The 13,165-nt window shown below is 37.8% G+C and overlaps 1 protein-coding gene across 3 annotated transcripts in view; it reads right to left on the reverse strand.

Annotated features, from left to right (window-relative positions):
* Positions 1 to 13,165, reverse strand: part of HEG1 (heart development protein with EGF like domains 1) — a 74,855-nt gene that overhangs the window by 15,568 nt on the left and 46,122 nt on the right. Inside the window, exons 8-15 of one of the 3 annotated variants that reach the window (XM_088146459.1) lie at positions 12,484 to 12,798; positions 10,389 to 10,709; positions 8,570 to 8,902; positions 6,275 to 6,619; positions 5,630 to 5,950; positions 3,802 to 4,100; positions 2,748 to 3,489; positions 375 to 494 (exon numbers count right to left, since the gene is read on the reverse strand). In XM_088146459.1, the coding sequence (XP_088002585.1) occupies positions 375 to 494; positions 2,748 to 3,489; positions 3,802 to 4,100; positions 5,630 to 5,950; positions 6,275 to 6,619; positions 8,570 to 8,902; positions 10,389 to 10,709; positions 12,484 to 12,798 (2,796 nt within the window). Of the gene's footprint in view, positions 1 to 374; positions 495 to 2,747; positions 4,101 to 5,629; positions 5,951 to 6,274; positions 6,620 to 8,569; positions 8,903 to 10,388; positions 10,710 to 12,483; positions 12,799 to 13,165 lie in introns of all 3 variants that reach the window. The other 2 variants (XM_025169350.2, XM_007432486.3) reach the window with 2 other exon arrangements.

Below are 13,165 nucleotides of genomic sequence, written 5' to 3' on the forward strand. Positions count from 1 at the left end.
TGTGTGTATGTTTTAACAATGGCAGTTGAATCAGTTGTCAAATCAGTGTTTTAGAAGCAAGCTGTCTCACACTCATATTTATCTATATATGAATCCCATAACATTCAGTAATTTGAATCTAATAATCATACCCAAAGGTCATAAGTTAGGCTTAGTTCTGAGGTGTCCATCCTCAACTGTACTGCCACGAATACTGTTAACTGATAATTATACAATAAAACTTTTGAACTGTAATATATAAGGTAATGTAATACAGTGTCAAATTAAGGTCACAAATCAGAAAAATGATGTTAAATGCATTTCTGGTAAGAAAAACTACACTATTTTATAATTAAAAGATTTCAGCTATTATTATTTTGCTCCTTGGCTCTTACCCAAACTGCACTTTCCTTTTCCCATCTGATAGCCCAAGGAACAAATGCATTGGAATGAACCTTGTACATTGGTGCATGTGGCCAAGGTTGGGCAAGGATTAGACAAACATCCATCTACATCTGAAACAGAAGAGAGAAAAAGGATTAAAATGGTCACTGTAGAATGACCATCTATTTCTTCAATAGAAAGCAGTTGCTCCAGGGTGAAAAGAGAAACAGTTGAATTATGGCAAAGTGAGTGACTGGACCATAAATAAATGCATTCAAATGTTGATGTTATGGATGTCATTGAATTTCTGTGGCACAATCTAGGGCAGTAACTCTGAGGTTGGCAGAACCTACTGGGCTATAGGTTGCTCACCTTGCAACTAGAGAAAAGCCAGCCCAGCTCCAGATGGAAAGGAAAACTTTAGAGGGATCAATCACACTAGTAAAAAATCTTCTTTATGCCAACAGACCACTACTTTCAACTTCTCAAGTACTGGGTTACCACAAGTTGTACTTGGTACTACACATTTATTGTCTGGAAGATAGCCTGTGCCAGCTGCTAATAATATTGACTACTTGATGTTAAAGACAAAGCTTCTCCACTCAAAAAATTAACTTGAAATAGAAGTTAAGTACTCAAGTACTCAAAATTGTGATTTCAGATTACATGGTGATTACATGAATTCTGTAATTGTGAATGCCTATTGCAAACATTTATTATGAGATTTGAGTGCTTGGGCAACAAAATTATTTTCAGACGTGATAGATATACAGCCTCAAAAATGTTTGGCTAGATGATCTTGAGATCTCTTTTCACTTCCTTCCACTTAATCAAATTGCAAATTGCGATTACAGAGAAGACTCAACATTTCCACCAGGCTTACTTAGCAGTACTTTTAAGTGTTTCTTTGCATATTTGTGTATGCAAAATATTGAAGATATTCATTCATATAATTCAGCATTTTCCATGAAGGCTCATGGCATCTGTGTCCAATCCAAAGCAAACAAAGATAAACCATTTTAGATGTCTTTCTTCCCAAGAGGTTTTACTGGGAAAAGCTTGGGAAATGATGCTGCTGCCTTAAGAATTATATTAGCCTTATTGAATTGACTCTTTAAAACATCTTTTTTTCAGGCTCATGAAAAAGCCTGGGAAAAAATATGGGCTGTTTTAATGAACAGCAGAGAGGTGGTCTGTTTGTGTAAGATTCAAAACACGTCTTCCAATCATATTTAAAGCATATGCAAAGCTATTGCTGGTTCCCAAACCCTATCAAGAGTCAGTACTATTCCGTCTCTGTCTCATTCCTGGAGTCCAATAAGTGAAGTACCACAGAGCCTAATATTGAAAAACAAAGCCCTCTTTGATGTACCTTATATAGGACAAATAAAAACCACAGCATATGTGCTTTACTTCAGGCATAAAAGAATGGAATTTATAAGTCAAGATTCTTGCTTGATTTTACAGCCAGAAAATATCACCACCAAATACTCATTTCTTTTCTGAGCCAAAGGAGCAAATTCAATTCATTACAAAACATCTGTATTTCTAAAACATGAAATATGCCATTTGTGCCTTGAAGTCAGTGTTGACTCCTGCTTTCTTGGCAGCATTTTTTGGAAGTGGCTCACCGCTGCCTTCTTCCTGGGGCTGAGAGAGAGTGACTGGCCCAAAGTCACCCAGCTGGCTTTGTGCCTAAGGTGGGACTAGCACTCACAGTCTCCCACTTTCTAGCTTGGTGCCTGAACCACTACACCAAACTGGCTCTCAGAATACGCTATACAATCCATCAAAATAATGCTATAACATAGCAGCCTGTACCACAAAATGTTGTGATATAAATGGCCCCTGTTTAGAGTCCTGCCAATCCTGCCCTTCTCCCCATACTGTATAAACCATTCTTCCTTTCTCTGTGAATTTTCCATAGCACCCCCAGAAGTCTTTCAGCCTTCTGAGTTCACCGTGATTGCTCAGTTCTTCTTAGGTCTCTCCCCTATACAAGCCTTTGGGTGCCCAAAGTTTGCCTGATGCCATCCTCTCATTTCTTAGCCATCCACGCTTTGCCTAAATTGCTACCCTGACTCAGCACTTGAATTTGCTGTTGTCATATATGCTGCTATTTGTTTTTAAGAAACTGATCTACAAACAATTATTTTTTATCTGTGAGAGTATGGCCTTTTCATAGCTTAAAGATTTCCCTTCTCCATTTTCAAATAACTTTTTAACTCTGTGTGGGGCCTTTATATCTTTTTGTGATCTCCATGAAATTCAGACACTTTTTTTAATCTATCCAGAATGTTCCCATTCAAATATGCAATTATCTAATGCAAGTCAAATTCATTTTTCAGCCCAATGTTGTTTCCATCATTTTCAAAGAAAATTACCTTTTCCATAGGGAGTTGGGGATATCTTCGGGCTTCCTAGACCCACAGTTATGGTTGGTCTGGGGGGAACCGGTGAAGCAGGAAAAGATTGAACAATGGTTTTGTGAGAAGTTAAGATGTAGGGTGAAGAGGTAATAACAATCCTGGGCACTGTAGTTTTCACAGAAGTTGTACTGCTCTTTTCCATTATTTTTGTCGGTCTTCCAGTAGAATAAGATATTTTGGTAGGAGAGGGCGTCTGAACCTTTTGAAGCTTTGTAGTGAACAAATAATTTGTGGTTGATGCTGAAGTAGGCAATCTTCCAGGTGTGTGTGTTATTTTTGTAATTTTTTTTACCACTGTTACTGTTGATGAATGGGAAGTGTCCTCTTGAAGGGTTGTATGCATTGGTGTAGCCGTTGTTGCTTTTGCTGGCTCAGAAACAGTGGTTATTTCCTGCAAATATGGTGGAGAGGTAGTCATAATGGGTACATTTTCAGTACTGATTCCTGGGAGAGTAAGTGTCTGTCCCTTTGTTTCCTCTTGGGAGGTGGTTCTTGGGGAAGAATGGTTGGCAAGCTGTTCGGTAATTTCAGTCAGAAGAGAAGTTCCAGTTGCCATCAGAATGGTGCTGTTCTCCAATGGATACACTGTAGTCTGGTGGCTGAATTCATCATGGGAACTTCCTGTCATGTGTAGTTCTGCTCCAGTTGTTCTTTCAGGGTCAGTCATAGAAACACTGGTTTCAAGATTTTCACTAGGCTGTAACAACGAAGGCGTTGAAGAATGTGAAGGCAACACAGAGGGAAAGAAAGGCAATGTGGGTGGTTCTGTTGATGAGAGCATGGGTGAAAATGTCATTAGAGATGTTGGTGGAGATGATGATAACAGTAACAGGAAAGCAGAAGAAGAGGATGGGACAGAGGACTTGGCTGAGGAAAACACAGTTGATGGCTGAGCTGGTGGAAGTGAATCCTGCTCTGACAGCATTGTAGAGGAAGATGAAAATGACAAGCTGCCAGTGGATGCAGATTCTGATTCTGAGTAAAACTGAGTTGTGTGTGGTTCACTCACTGTAGAAGAATATTCTGATGTTTTCAGGGAATGGACTGCCAAAGGTTCTGTTGAATTTTCAGAAAAATCCATGTCAGTTGAAAATAAAGGCTGAACAGACTTGGAAGGGTTGGATATTTCTGCAGAGTAAGTGGAACTTCCTGAGGAATCAGCTGATGTGCTGTTGTTTGGAAGAGACAGCAATGTCCTTTCTCCACCCCTGGGAAAGGTAGTTAAGGTGTATGTGCTGTCAGTATGAGAAACAGAGGTCTGTTTTCCAAAGTCGGTACTACTCATTGGTTGGTAATCTGTTCCACTGTCTGAAAAAGAAACAAATCATGATTGACTATTAATATAGACTTTCTATCAATAAGGTAAAAATGAAATAAATGATCGCCTAAGGTACACTTCAAAATAAATCCCACAATCCTGGAACTACTACTTTCTGGTTTACTAGCTCAGAGTACTCTAAACCAAAGAATGGATGATCTTATTACACTGCCTGATTTCTGAGATTTCTTTGTGAGGTCCTTTGTCCCACTGTCTTCTCAGGTATGGTCTTCTGAGATCTGGTCAGAGAGAATGTGTATGTTTTGTTAATAGGACTCATACCAGAGAACATATGATAGCAAGGATGAGCTAGGACATGGCTGGCCCTTACCATTCCACAGGTACGTGATATGTCAAGGTATTCACACTGGTCATCATCAGTCTTTCTGTAATGGCTTTTCCATGTCAAACATTATGGTATGCTGTCCTTCTGAATCCTCTCATAGATTCTGAGACTCAAATGAATGCTTTCCAACTCTATCACCATCATCATCATCATCATCATCATCATCATCATCATCATCATCATCATCATCTGCCTTATGTTTGCTTCAAAATAGCCCTTCAGAATACTACGATAGGTGGAAATTCTGGGAATTAAACTCTTAAGATATCTAGGGGACAATGGGTTGTGGAAGCTGATCTCCTTGGTCTAGCTGTGGCTGGTCAAAGTCTCAGATGGCCTTTTCCAGCTGCTTTGACCCATTTCTTAAGGAAGAAGCCAGGAGCTCGTCTTGGAACCTTATGTAAGCAAAACATGTGCTAAGAAGCTATGGGTTATCCCATAAAGAGTAAGCTCTTTTCTTCTGGTTGCATGAGCTTCTTAAAGGAGTCTAAACCAAGGGAAATAATGTATTATTTTAGAATGAATTGTCAAATGTACAAATGTATTTTTCATGATATAGGAAAATTCAGGAACAACACAGATAACCAAGTGATTAATGTGGAGAAACCTACTGACTTATTAAGACCCTAGCTTGAAAAATTGAAAAATATCCTGGGAGAAGGCAATAGCAAACCATTTCCATATTATTGGCAAGAAAATAAGATGTGTTGATGTAGTCACCAGGAGTCAGGCTTGACTCAAAAGCATCTTTACTTTTTAGCTTTGGCATACCTGGTAAGAAAAAAAAATCTTATTGCACTTTTTTCATTACAAATGACCAAATAATTTATAACTTAATCCATTGGCAAGTTGGTCATCTTTACTGCAGTACAGAATTCAAGATGAGAATTCATAGAAGTATTAAATATCAGATGTATAACCAATGTGGAACACAGTGGCTATTATGCCCATCAACAAGTTATATAATGATACATGTCGGATTCAATGAGAACATTTAATGTTACTTGATCTCAAAGTAAAAAGATTCATCAATTACATTCAAGCTATCAGTGCTTTACTGATTCACCTTTAGATGCATCAAATAAAATATTGTTCAAAAAAACAATGCACTTACATATTCAGGAAAAATAGAAAGGACTTTGATGCTGGCAAGAGATATCAAAGAAAACTAACCTGAAAGTTCACTTTTGAAGGAGGAATAGGCTGTTGAACTAAGAATTTGGAAAGCCTCAGTTGAAGATGGAGAGATATCCAAAACTTTTACAGATAAATCTGTCATTTTAGAATATGTCTTAGATGAAGGTTTTGATCTTGAGCCGTCAAAATTTTCCATGTATAATGAGATGCTTTCAGTCTCTTCAATCACTGTAGTGTTAATTGTAGGTTGTGTAGTTTGCTCTTCCCCTTCACTGAATGGTGCTGAACTGTCAGTGCTGGCTGTGTAAGAATGCAAAACCCTTGGCCCACTAGTTGAATTATGATTGCTTCCAATAGCTGAAATAGTAATTTAGACACATGCATTTAAAATGGCAGATAGTTCAGTATCAGAAGCTGCATTATTTATAATGTTAAGCACAATGAATTATAAATGTATAAATGATAAATTTCAAATGTATTTTGAATTGGAGTACCGCAAGTAATTATATTTGATTGGCTCCGAGTGTACTCTAGTTGCCCTTTAGACCATATACATTACTTCTGCACAACCTAAATCTAAACAAATGATATAGCTCATAATAGAATGTAGGTATTTTGCTTCTGCATATATGTCCATCAGTCCACATTTTTCCTTTGTTCTTTGCCATAAAGAAAACTTACTTGATGAATCATTTGGTGACAAGGATGTAGGAACTACAGAGGAATATTCCAGTGAGTACTCAGTAGAAGGTCCAACAGATTGCACTTCACTTAATGAGACATTACGCTTTTCTGTTTCAGTCACTGAAGTCAAGGTCAAGCTTCCACCTGAAGATTTGGAAGTTTGGGAACTGTAAGTGTTGCTACCTGCTGCATCGTCAGATGTGCTGTTGTCCGGTAGGGATCTTAAAGTCCTTTCTGCCCCATGTACAAATGTGGTTGATAGATAGATACTGTCTGTAGAAGTAATAGAAAGTCTTCTTCCTGCCCCTGATCCCTTAATGGTTTGAAAATGGTTTGCAGAGCCTAAAATAAGATTAAAAATTCAGATTTCATAAGCATATCTTGTACAATATGTTCAAACATTACAAGTCAGATTAAGGAGCATAATAAAATAACTGACTCTGAACGATTTCCAGTTAATGCAACACAGCATGGTTATAGTCAGTCCAGAGAAACATGCTGTGAACTAAACTTCTAGACATAATCACTATATCCTTATTATATAGGCTTTTTTAAAATTTCTATTCTTATTGTGACTTTGTGCTAATCTTATGTACAGTTTAGTAGAAAAGGTGAGGTTCAGTTCATCTGCCTTTTACCAATCTTTTAGTAGGTAATGGTTATAAAGAGATGTTTGTATTTACAGTATGTATTATCTGATTCACCCAATAACTACTCAGATTGTCTGGGTGGAATTTTTTTTTTTTTTTTTGGTGCCTTCAAGTCATTGTTGACTCTTAGTGACTGCCTGGACAAGCCCCTGCAGTTTTCTTAGCAAGATTTCGGAAGTGGTTTTCCCTTGTCTCTTTCCTAGGGCTGAGAGAGAGTGACTGGCCCAAGGCCACCCAGCTGGTTTTGTGCCTCAGGTGGGACTAGAACTCCCAGTCTCCCGCTTTCTAGCCCAGTGCCTTAACCACTACGCTAAATTGGCTCTCTGGGTGGATTATAAAATAACTTTTGCTTGTCACTGCAATATTTTCAATTAGTTTGTACTTGCATGTAAAGAGACACTTTTTAAAAAAAAATGGAATCTTATGCAGAACATAGTTACCAATGTCTAATTAACAAGCATTTGATTTTTTCCCCCAGTATTACTATAGAATCAGAAATAACTCAACTTTCACTTATGACAGTTAATACCTTTTTATATTATTATGTATTTTCACAGATCATCTCAATGAATAAATTTTCCAAGACACTCTACAAGGAAGGCATATGTTTGCCAACTGAAAAATGGTCTTCCCTTTAACCACCAACAAGTGCTGCTTTTAAGTAGCATTTTACATCACAACCTTGTTTTCCACATACAGTGGTACCTCGGGATATGAACTTAATGCGTTCCGTGACTCTGGGCGTATCCCAAGTTGGTCGTAACCCGACACAAATTTCCCCATAGGGTTCAATGTAAATCCGGTTAATCCGTTCCGCCCTTCGAATTTGGTCGCACCCCAAAGCAATTTTTCCCATAAGGTTCAATGTAATTACCGTTAATCTGTTCTGGCGTCCGTGGACCACGCGTCAGGGGCAGGAGAATGGCCGGGCGCCACGCAGCACGGTGGGAAAAAGGCCGGGCGCTGCACAGCACGGCGGGAGAAAGGCCGGGCGCGGCGCGGTGCGGCGCGGCGGGAGAATGGCTGGGCGCGGCGCGGCATGGCGCAACGTGGCGGGAGAACGGCCAGGTGCTGCGCGAGAATGGCCGGGCGCCGCACGGCACGGCGGGAAAACGGCCGCGGACCACATGTCAGGGGCGGAAAAATGGCCGCGGACCACGTGTCAGGGCGGAAAAATGACCGTACCCCGAGGCGGAGTTCGCACATCGAGGTAAATTTTTGCGGCCGGAGCTGGTCGTAACCCGAAAAGTTCGTTAGTAGAGGCGTTCGTATCCCGAGGTACCACTGTATTTAGAAGAGTTTCACATGCATGCATGTGTGTGAAATAAATGTAATTGTAATAAAGTTCCAAGGGATGGTATAATTGCCATGATAAATAAAGCACATGTGAACATTTTTATCATACAAAGTGTGAGCCTAGAAGAGAAAATGTCTGCCATTTGCAAGCTTCATGTCTGCAGTTAAATGGGTCACTGAAAATAGACTTTTTTTTTTTTTTTTTTACAAAAAACGTAAACAGGAAGGGAAATGAAGAGAAATGAGAGAGAGAGCAATTTGGCAGGTGTACAGGGAATGAATTAACAACCTGGTCTCTAGCTGATTTATAACTGTGGCAGTAACAAAAATGAAAAAAAAACCTCACTTGAAAAATCTTTCGTAGAAGATGAATAACCTGAAGCTTTTGATGAAGTAGTAAGTAAAGACTCTTCTAGGGTTTCTATGAAATCCATTCCAGTAGAGGGGGAATTTTCCTTTCTACTTTGCAGTGTAGCAGATGAGGTCTGGATTATAACAGAAGAACTAGCATTTTTCAAATCAAACACTGACAGCTCTGTTGTGTCTGTGGATCTGCTCTGATTAGTTAAAGATGCAAATGTCTCATCTTCGACCACAGTAGTAGAAAACATGCTCTCAGTCTGAGTGGCCCTCTTTTCTATATTGAAGTTGCTCAAGGTACGGTGCTTACTCCTGGTATCTAGAAGACAATAAGCAATTATTAGAAATTTCTATGCATTAGAGCTTCTGTCAATGGAATATATATATATTAACACTAGAATCGTAGGTTTGTTTACTGAGAAGTTCTAGTGCATTCAGTGGGGTGTACTACTCCTTTGTAAGTGTATTTACGTCATACCCTATAATTTTATTAATATTATTATACTCTTCAATATAATTTTCATGTCAGTCTCACTTCATTCATATACAACTTTTAAAAAAATTAAAATAAATGTTAGGGAACACCACTGCATTCATTTAGATATATTCTGCACTGGCAACGAAAATATATTTGCTAAAAAAGAGAAATAAAGTTTGGCTACATTTTTATTAAGTTCACAACATTGGATATCACCTATAGAATGGATAAAATTTCTCAATGAACATCCTGTGGTTGCTACCTTTTTCCCCTCCCTATCCAACTCTATGGTACATTTCAAAATTGAACATGAATATTTCATTATGGTTTCTGCATTACTGTATACCAGTGTTTCTCGACCTTGTCAACTTTAAGATGTGTGGACTTCAACTCCCAGAATCTGGGATTCTGGGAGTTGAAGTCCACACATTTTAAAGTTGACAAGGTCAAGAAACACTGCTGTATACTTTCTCATGAATGTAAAAGCAGAAAACATCTTTGTGATATGAATTGCTCAGATAAAAAAAAAAGGCCCCTTCACTCTTTGGAAATGGAGTGGAATGGAAACTCAATATTATACATTGAGAATACCAGGGTTATGATCATATGTGAAGATCTGATCAGCTATTTTGTGAAAATGTTAAAATTGTTTCAGATTTCTACAAGATTTCACATGACCTTGGTAATCCTTTTGTAAGATGTGAATTATTTTCAGAAGCAAGCTGGAAGGTTTTGTGATCCTTCTAAGCAACGTTTGTGTGAATTAGCTCTGCACGTTTTTAGATTTTCCACCCCAGTGGCATCCAGCTGATGATCGATTAGATATATTATGGCCCTGTCACCATATGTGTATGTCATCACTAACATTCATCTTTCCTTTCTTTATATCCACCTTCCCTGGTGCCCAGAATATTTGTGGGGAGTACAACACCCAGAATTCTTATCCATTCTGACAAATGATTGTTCCAAAACATCTGGAGATCATCAGATTAGGAAAAACTGTTATATATCATTGTTGTAACATATGAAATGGCCCTGAATTGATGCTGGAAAAAAATCAGAGTGGACGATTTACAATTTGGAAAAGAGAATGTGAGAAATGGGCTAAAGAGTTTTTGTTTATAAATTACTTTTGAACAAAGTCCTCGTTATTAAAATTGTTTAATAATAGCTAGTCGCATTGTTTGCACGAGCTTTCTGAGATTATGGGACTCTTAAAAGAGAAGCTGTTACCTCAATTTTTTTTCCACAGGAAATCTGGTTTACATCAGCTAAGTTAAAAATTACTCTGAAATCTGGCATAAACAAGATGATCTCTCTCTTTTACCTGTTGTTTCTGATGGAGCCTCAGAATATGTAAGTGCTTCTTCAATGAAATCATTGTCCCCAGATGATGAATTCATTTGTCTGGTGTGTTTTGGAGTCATTGTATAAGAAGACGTATCAGCAATATTGAATGAGCTGGTGATGTTAGCATTCATAGTAGTGGATATTTGGGTTACATTATGAGCATTCTTGACCTCTCTTAAAGTTTGTAGTGTGGTCTCATCATCTCTGTCTGATAAACTTGAAATAGATGCACTGTTCTGATCAGAACGGGAAATTCTGGTTTCTATATTTGAGCTGCTGCTTGACTGAGCACTGCTTTCTACAGTTGAAACATAATAGTCAAAAATTAGAGGCATCATGTCCGTATGCTAAATGAGCACCACAAACATGCTTCTACAATTACATTCACACAACTCTGATAGAAAACATTAATTTTTCAGGTGATAACGACTCTCTGATCAAAGAAAGGAACAATCAAATTAGAACATAACTAAAGGAAGTTCTTGTTTTTTCATTTGTAACTCATATTTATGTTCAGTTATCATTTAGCAAAATGTAAGACATCAACTCTGTTAAAATATATTTTATCATTACTGAAATTAATTTTAAGCATTATATTTTCCATAAAAGTATTTAAGGAATACTTTTGACTTTATCTTTCATTTTAGGTCATCTTTTCCTTAAAATAACCTCTATATTTTATTAAGCCAGTTCTTTAACCATTGCAGATCTCTTCAGAACAAGTCAGAAATAATTGTATCAGCTGCTACCATGTAAGAGAAAAGTCTTTCCTTCTGAAAGATGCTTTATCTAAATGTATGTTAATGCCCCAAATAAAACGTTATTACTGACCAACTACTTTCAAGTACTTTATTGTTGTTATCTAGAACAGTAGCTGTTTTAAAAAATTAAATGGTTCTCTTTTTTTAAGCAAATTGCCTTTACTAATTGAGCTGAAATATAATTTAGGATTTTTCTACATAAGGAAGCAAAAATGCACTGAAATAATTATTCTCCTAACATATTTAAAGAAACTAGTATCCCAGCTTTCACAAATATCCACAGCCATATTCTCATCCATTTACCATAATCCAGCTCTGGTAAACAGCCCAATTTTCTATTACATTCCAATTCATATTCCCACCCTACCCCACCCCCTGCCAATTCTCCTCCTATGTGTTTCATAATATGTTTCCATTTATAGTTATCTCTAACTCAAAATACTATCTTTTTTTAAGGATTAGAAGCCAAGGGAATTGTAAGTGTGATTCATTTTTGTCTGGATTTCACTGAAAATGGGAACTATCACCACGCTGAGATTTCAAAGCTGCAACTTCTATTATATTTTACCATATACAGCTGATAGGGGATCAAAACAGTTGCCTATTCAACTACAAAGAAAGGAGATTCTGAATTATTAGTCTAATATATGATCCATTAAAACAAGTGGAACGAAATCCACCTCAGTACTAGGAAAAAGGCGACCTTGTTTTCTCACCTTGAATTCCTAGAGCCCTTTGGCCGTGATTTCTTTCCCACCTATTGTTATAGTAAGCTTACAGTGGCAGAATGAAGGAAGGAGTAAGCATTTGACATTTCACCTAATATTGCAAAGCCAACTGAATGGTTTTGAGTCATTTTTAGAAAAGAACTATGTGGGTTGTGGGGAGACTGAGATAAGAGATGAGACCGATGGCACTAATGGGCTATAATACAGTAGCAATCTCAAGGAAGGAATCAGTGGCAGATCACTTGACCAGCAAGAACCCAAAGAACAGAGATCCTTTGCAAGGCTAATGACTTCGACTGTGGCTTCCCAGTTTGGTACTGAATTGATTTCTAGAAGCAGCAAGAAGGTCTATCCTAAGAAGGTGACATAATTAGCACGTGGATAAGTAAGGGAATAAGTAAGGGAACCAATGTGAAGTAAGAGGACCTATGTGGTTTTTCCTAGAAAAAAATATTCTAGACAGTGGCAAATCATATGAAGATATAGTACTAGTTCTCGCTCCATGGAGAAGATCAGGAAGACTCTGCAGGTGCCAGGCAAAATAGTGTTCTGAAAACTGAAACCAGACATCTTCCATCCCTACCTGTTTTTTCTGAAGAAGCTTGCAAATGTGTATTTGTTCCTTCAGTGAAATCAGTGATCTGAGGAGTTAAATCTGTTTCTACTGGAGTTAACAGGTAAGAAGAATCAGTGAGACCTGAAGAACTGGAGGTTTCATTGTGCCAGGCTGTGGATCCTTGTGTTACATCATGAGCACTGCTGACATCTCTCAGGGTTCGTAATGTCCTCTCCCCAGCCAAGTCAGATAGATCTGAAAAGGAGATGCTGTTCAGGTGATCAGTGGAAAAAATGCCCACTGGACTTGAGCTGCTGTGTGACTGACCATTCTCTTCTTCAACTGAAACAGAACAGTAAGGAATTAATTTTAGTCCTAATTTTCACATAATTATGTAGATGAAAAATTTCTGCCAATTTCCAAATTAAAAAATTGTTCTTAATTTCCTTTAGAGTTACATTTTTATTATATAAAATATAAGATTAAAAATTGCTTTTCACTTCCCTTGAAACTATATTTTATTCCACATATGATTGGGAATACTGTACCAACAGCTGCTTATTCTATTTTAAAGAAAAGGTCTTCTGAATTCTTACGCAGTTTAAAAAATTGAATTGGAAGCTAATAAAAGCTATCGAACTAGACCTGTACTGTCTCGTAGAGTTCCTTGGGCTGAACCTGACATCAATCCTGCCAGACTCATACTACC

The sequence above is a fragment of the Python bivittatus genome, unplaced genomic scaffold (assembly GCF_059951505.1).
Source record: "Python bivittatus isolate LINGU-HERP-01145 unplaced genomic scaffold, Pbiv_v1 ctg000480_np1212, whole genome shotgun sequence".
NCBI lineage: Eukaryota > Metazoa > Chordata > Lepidosauria > Squamata > Pythonidae > Python > Python bivittatus.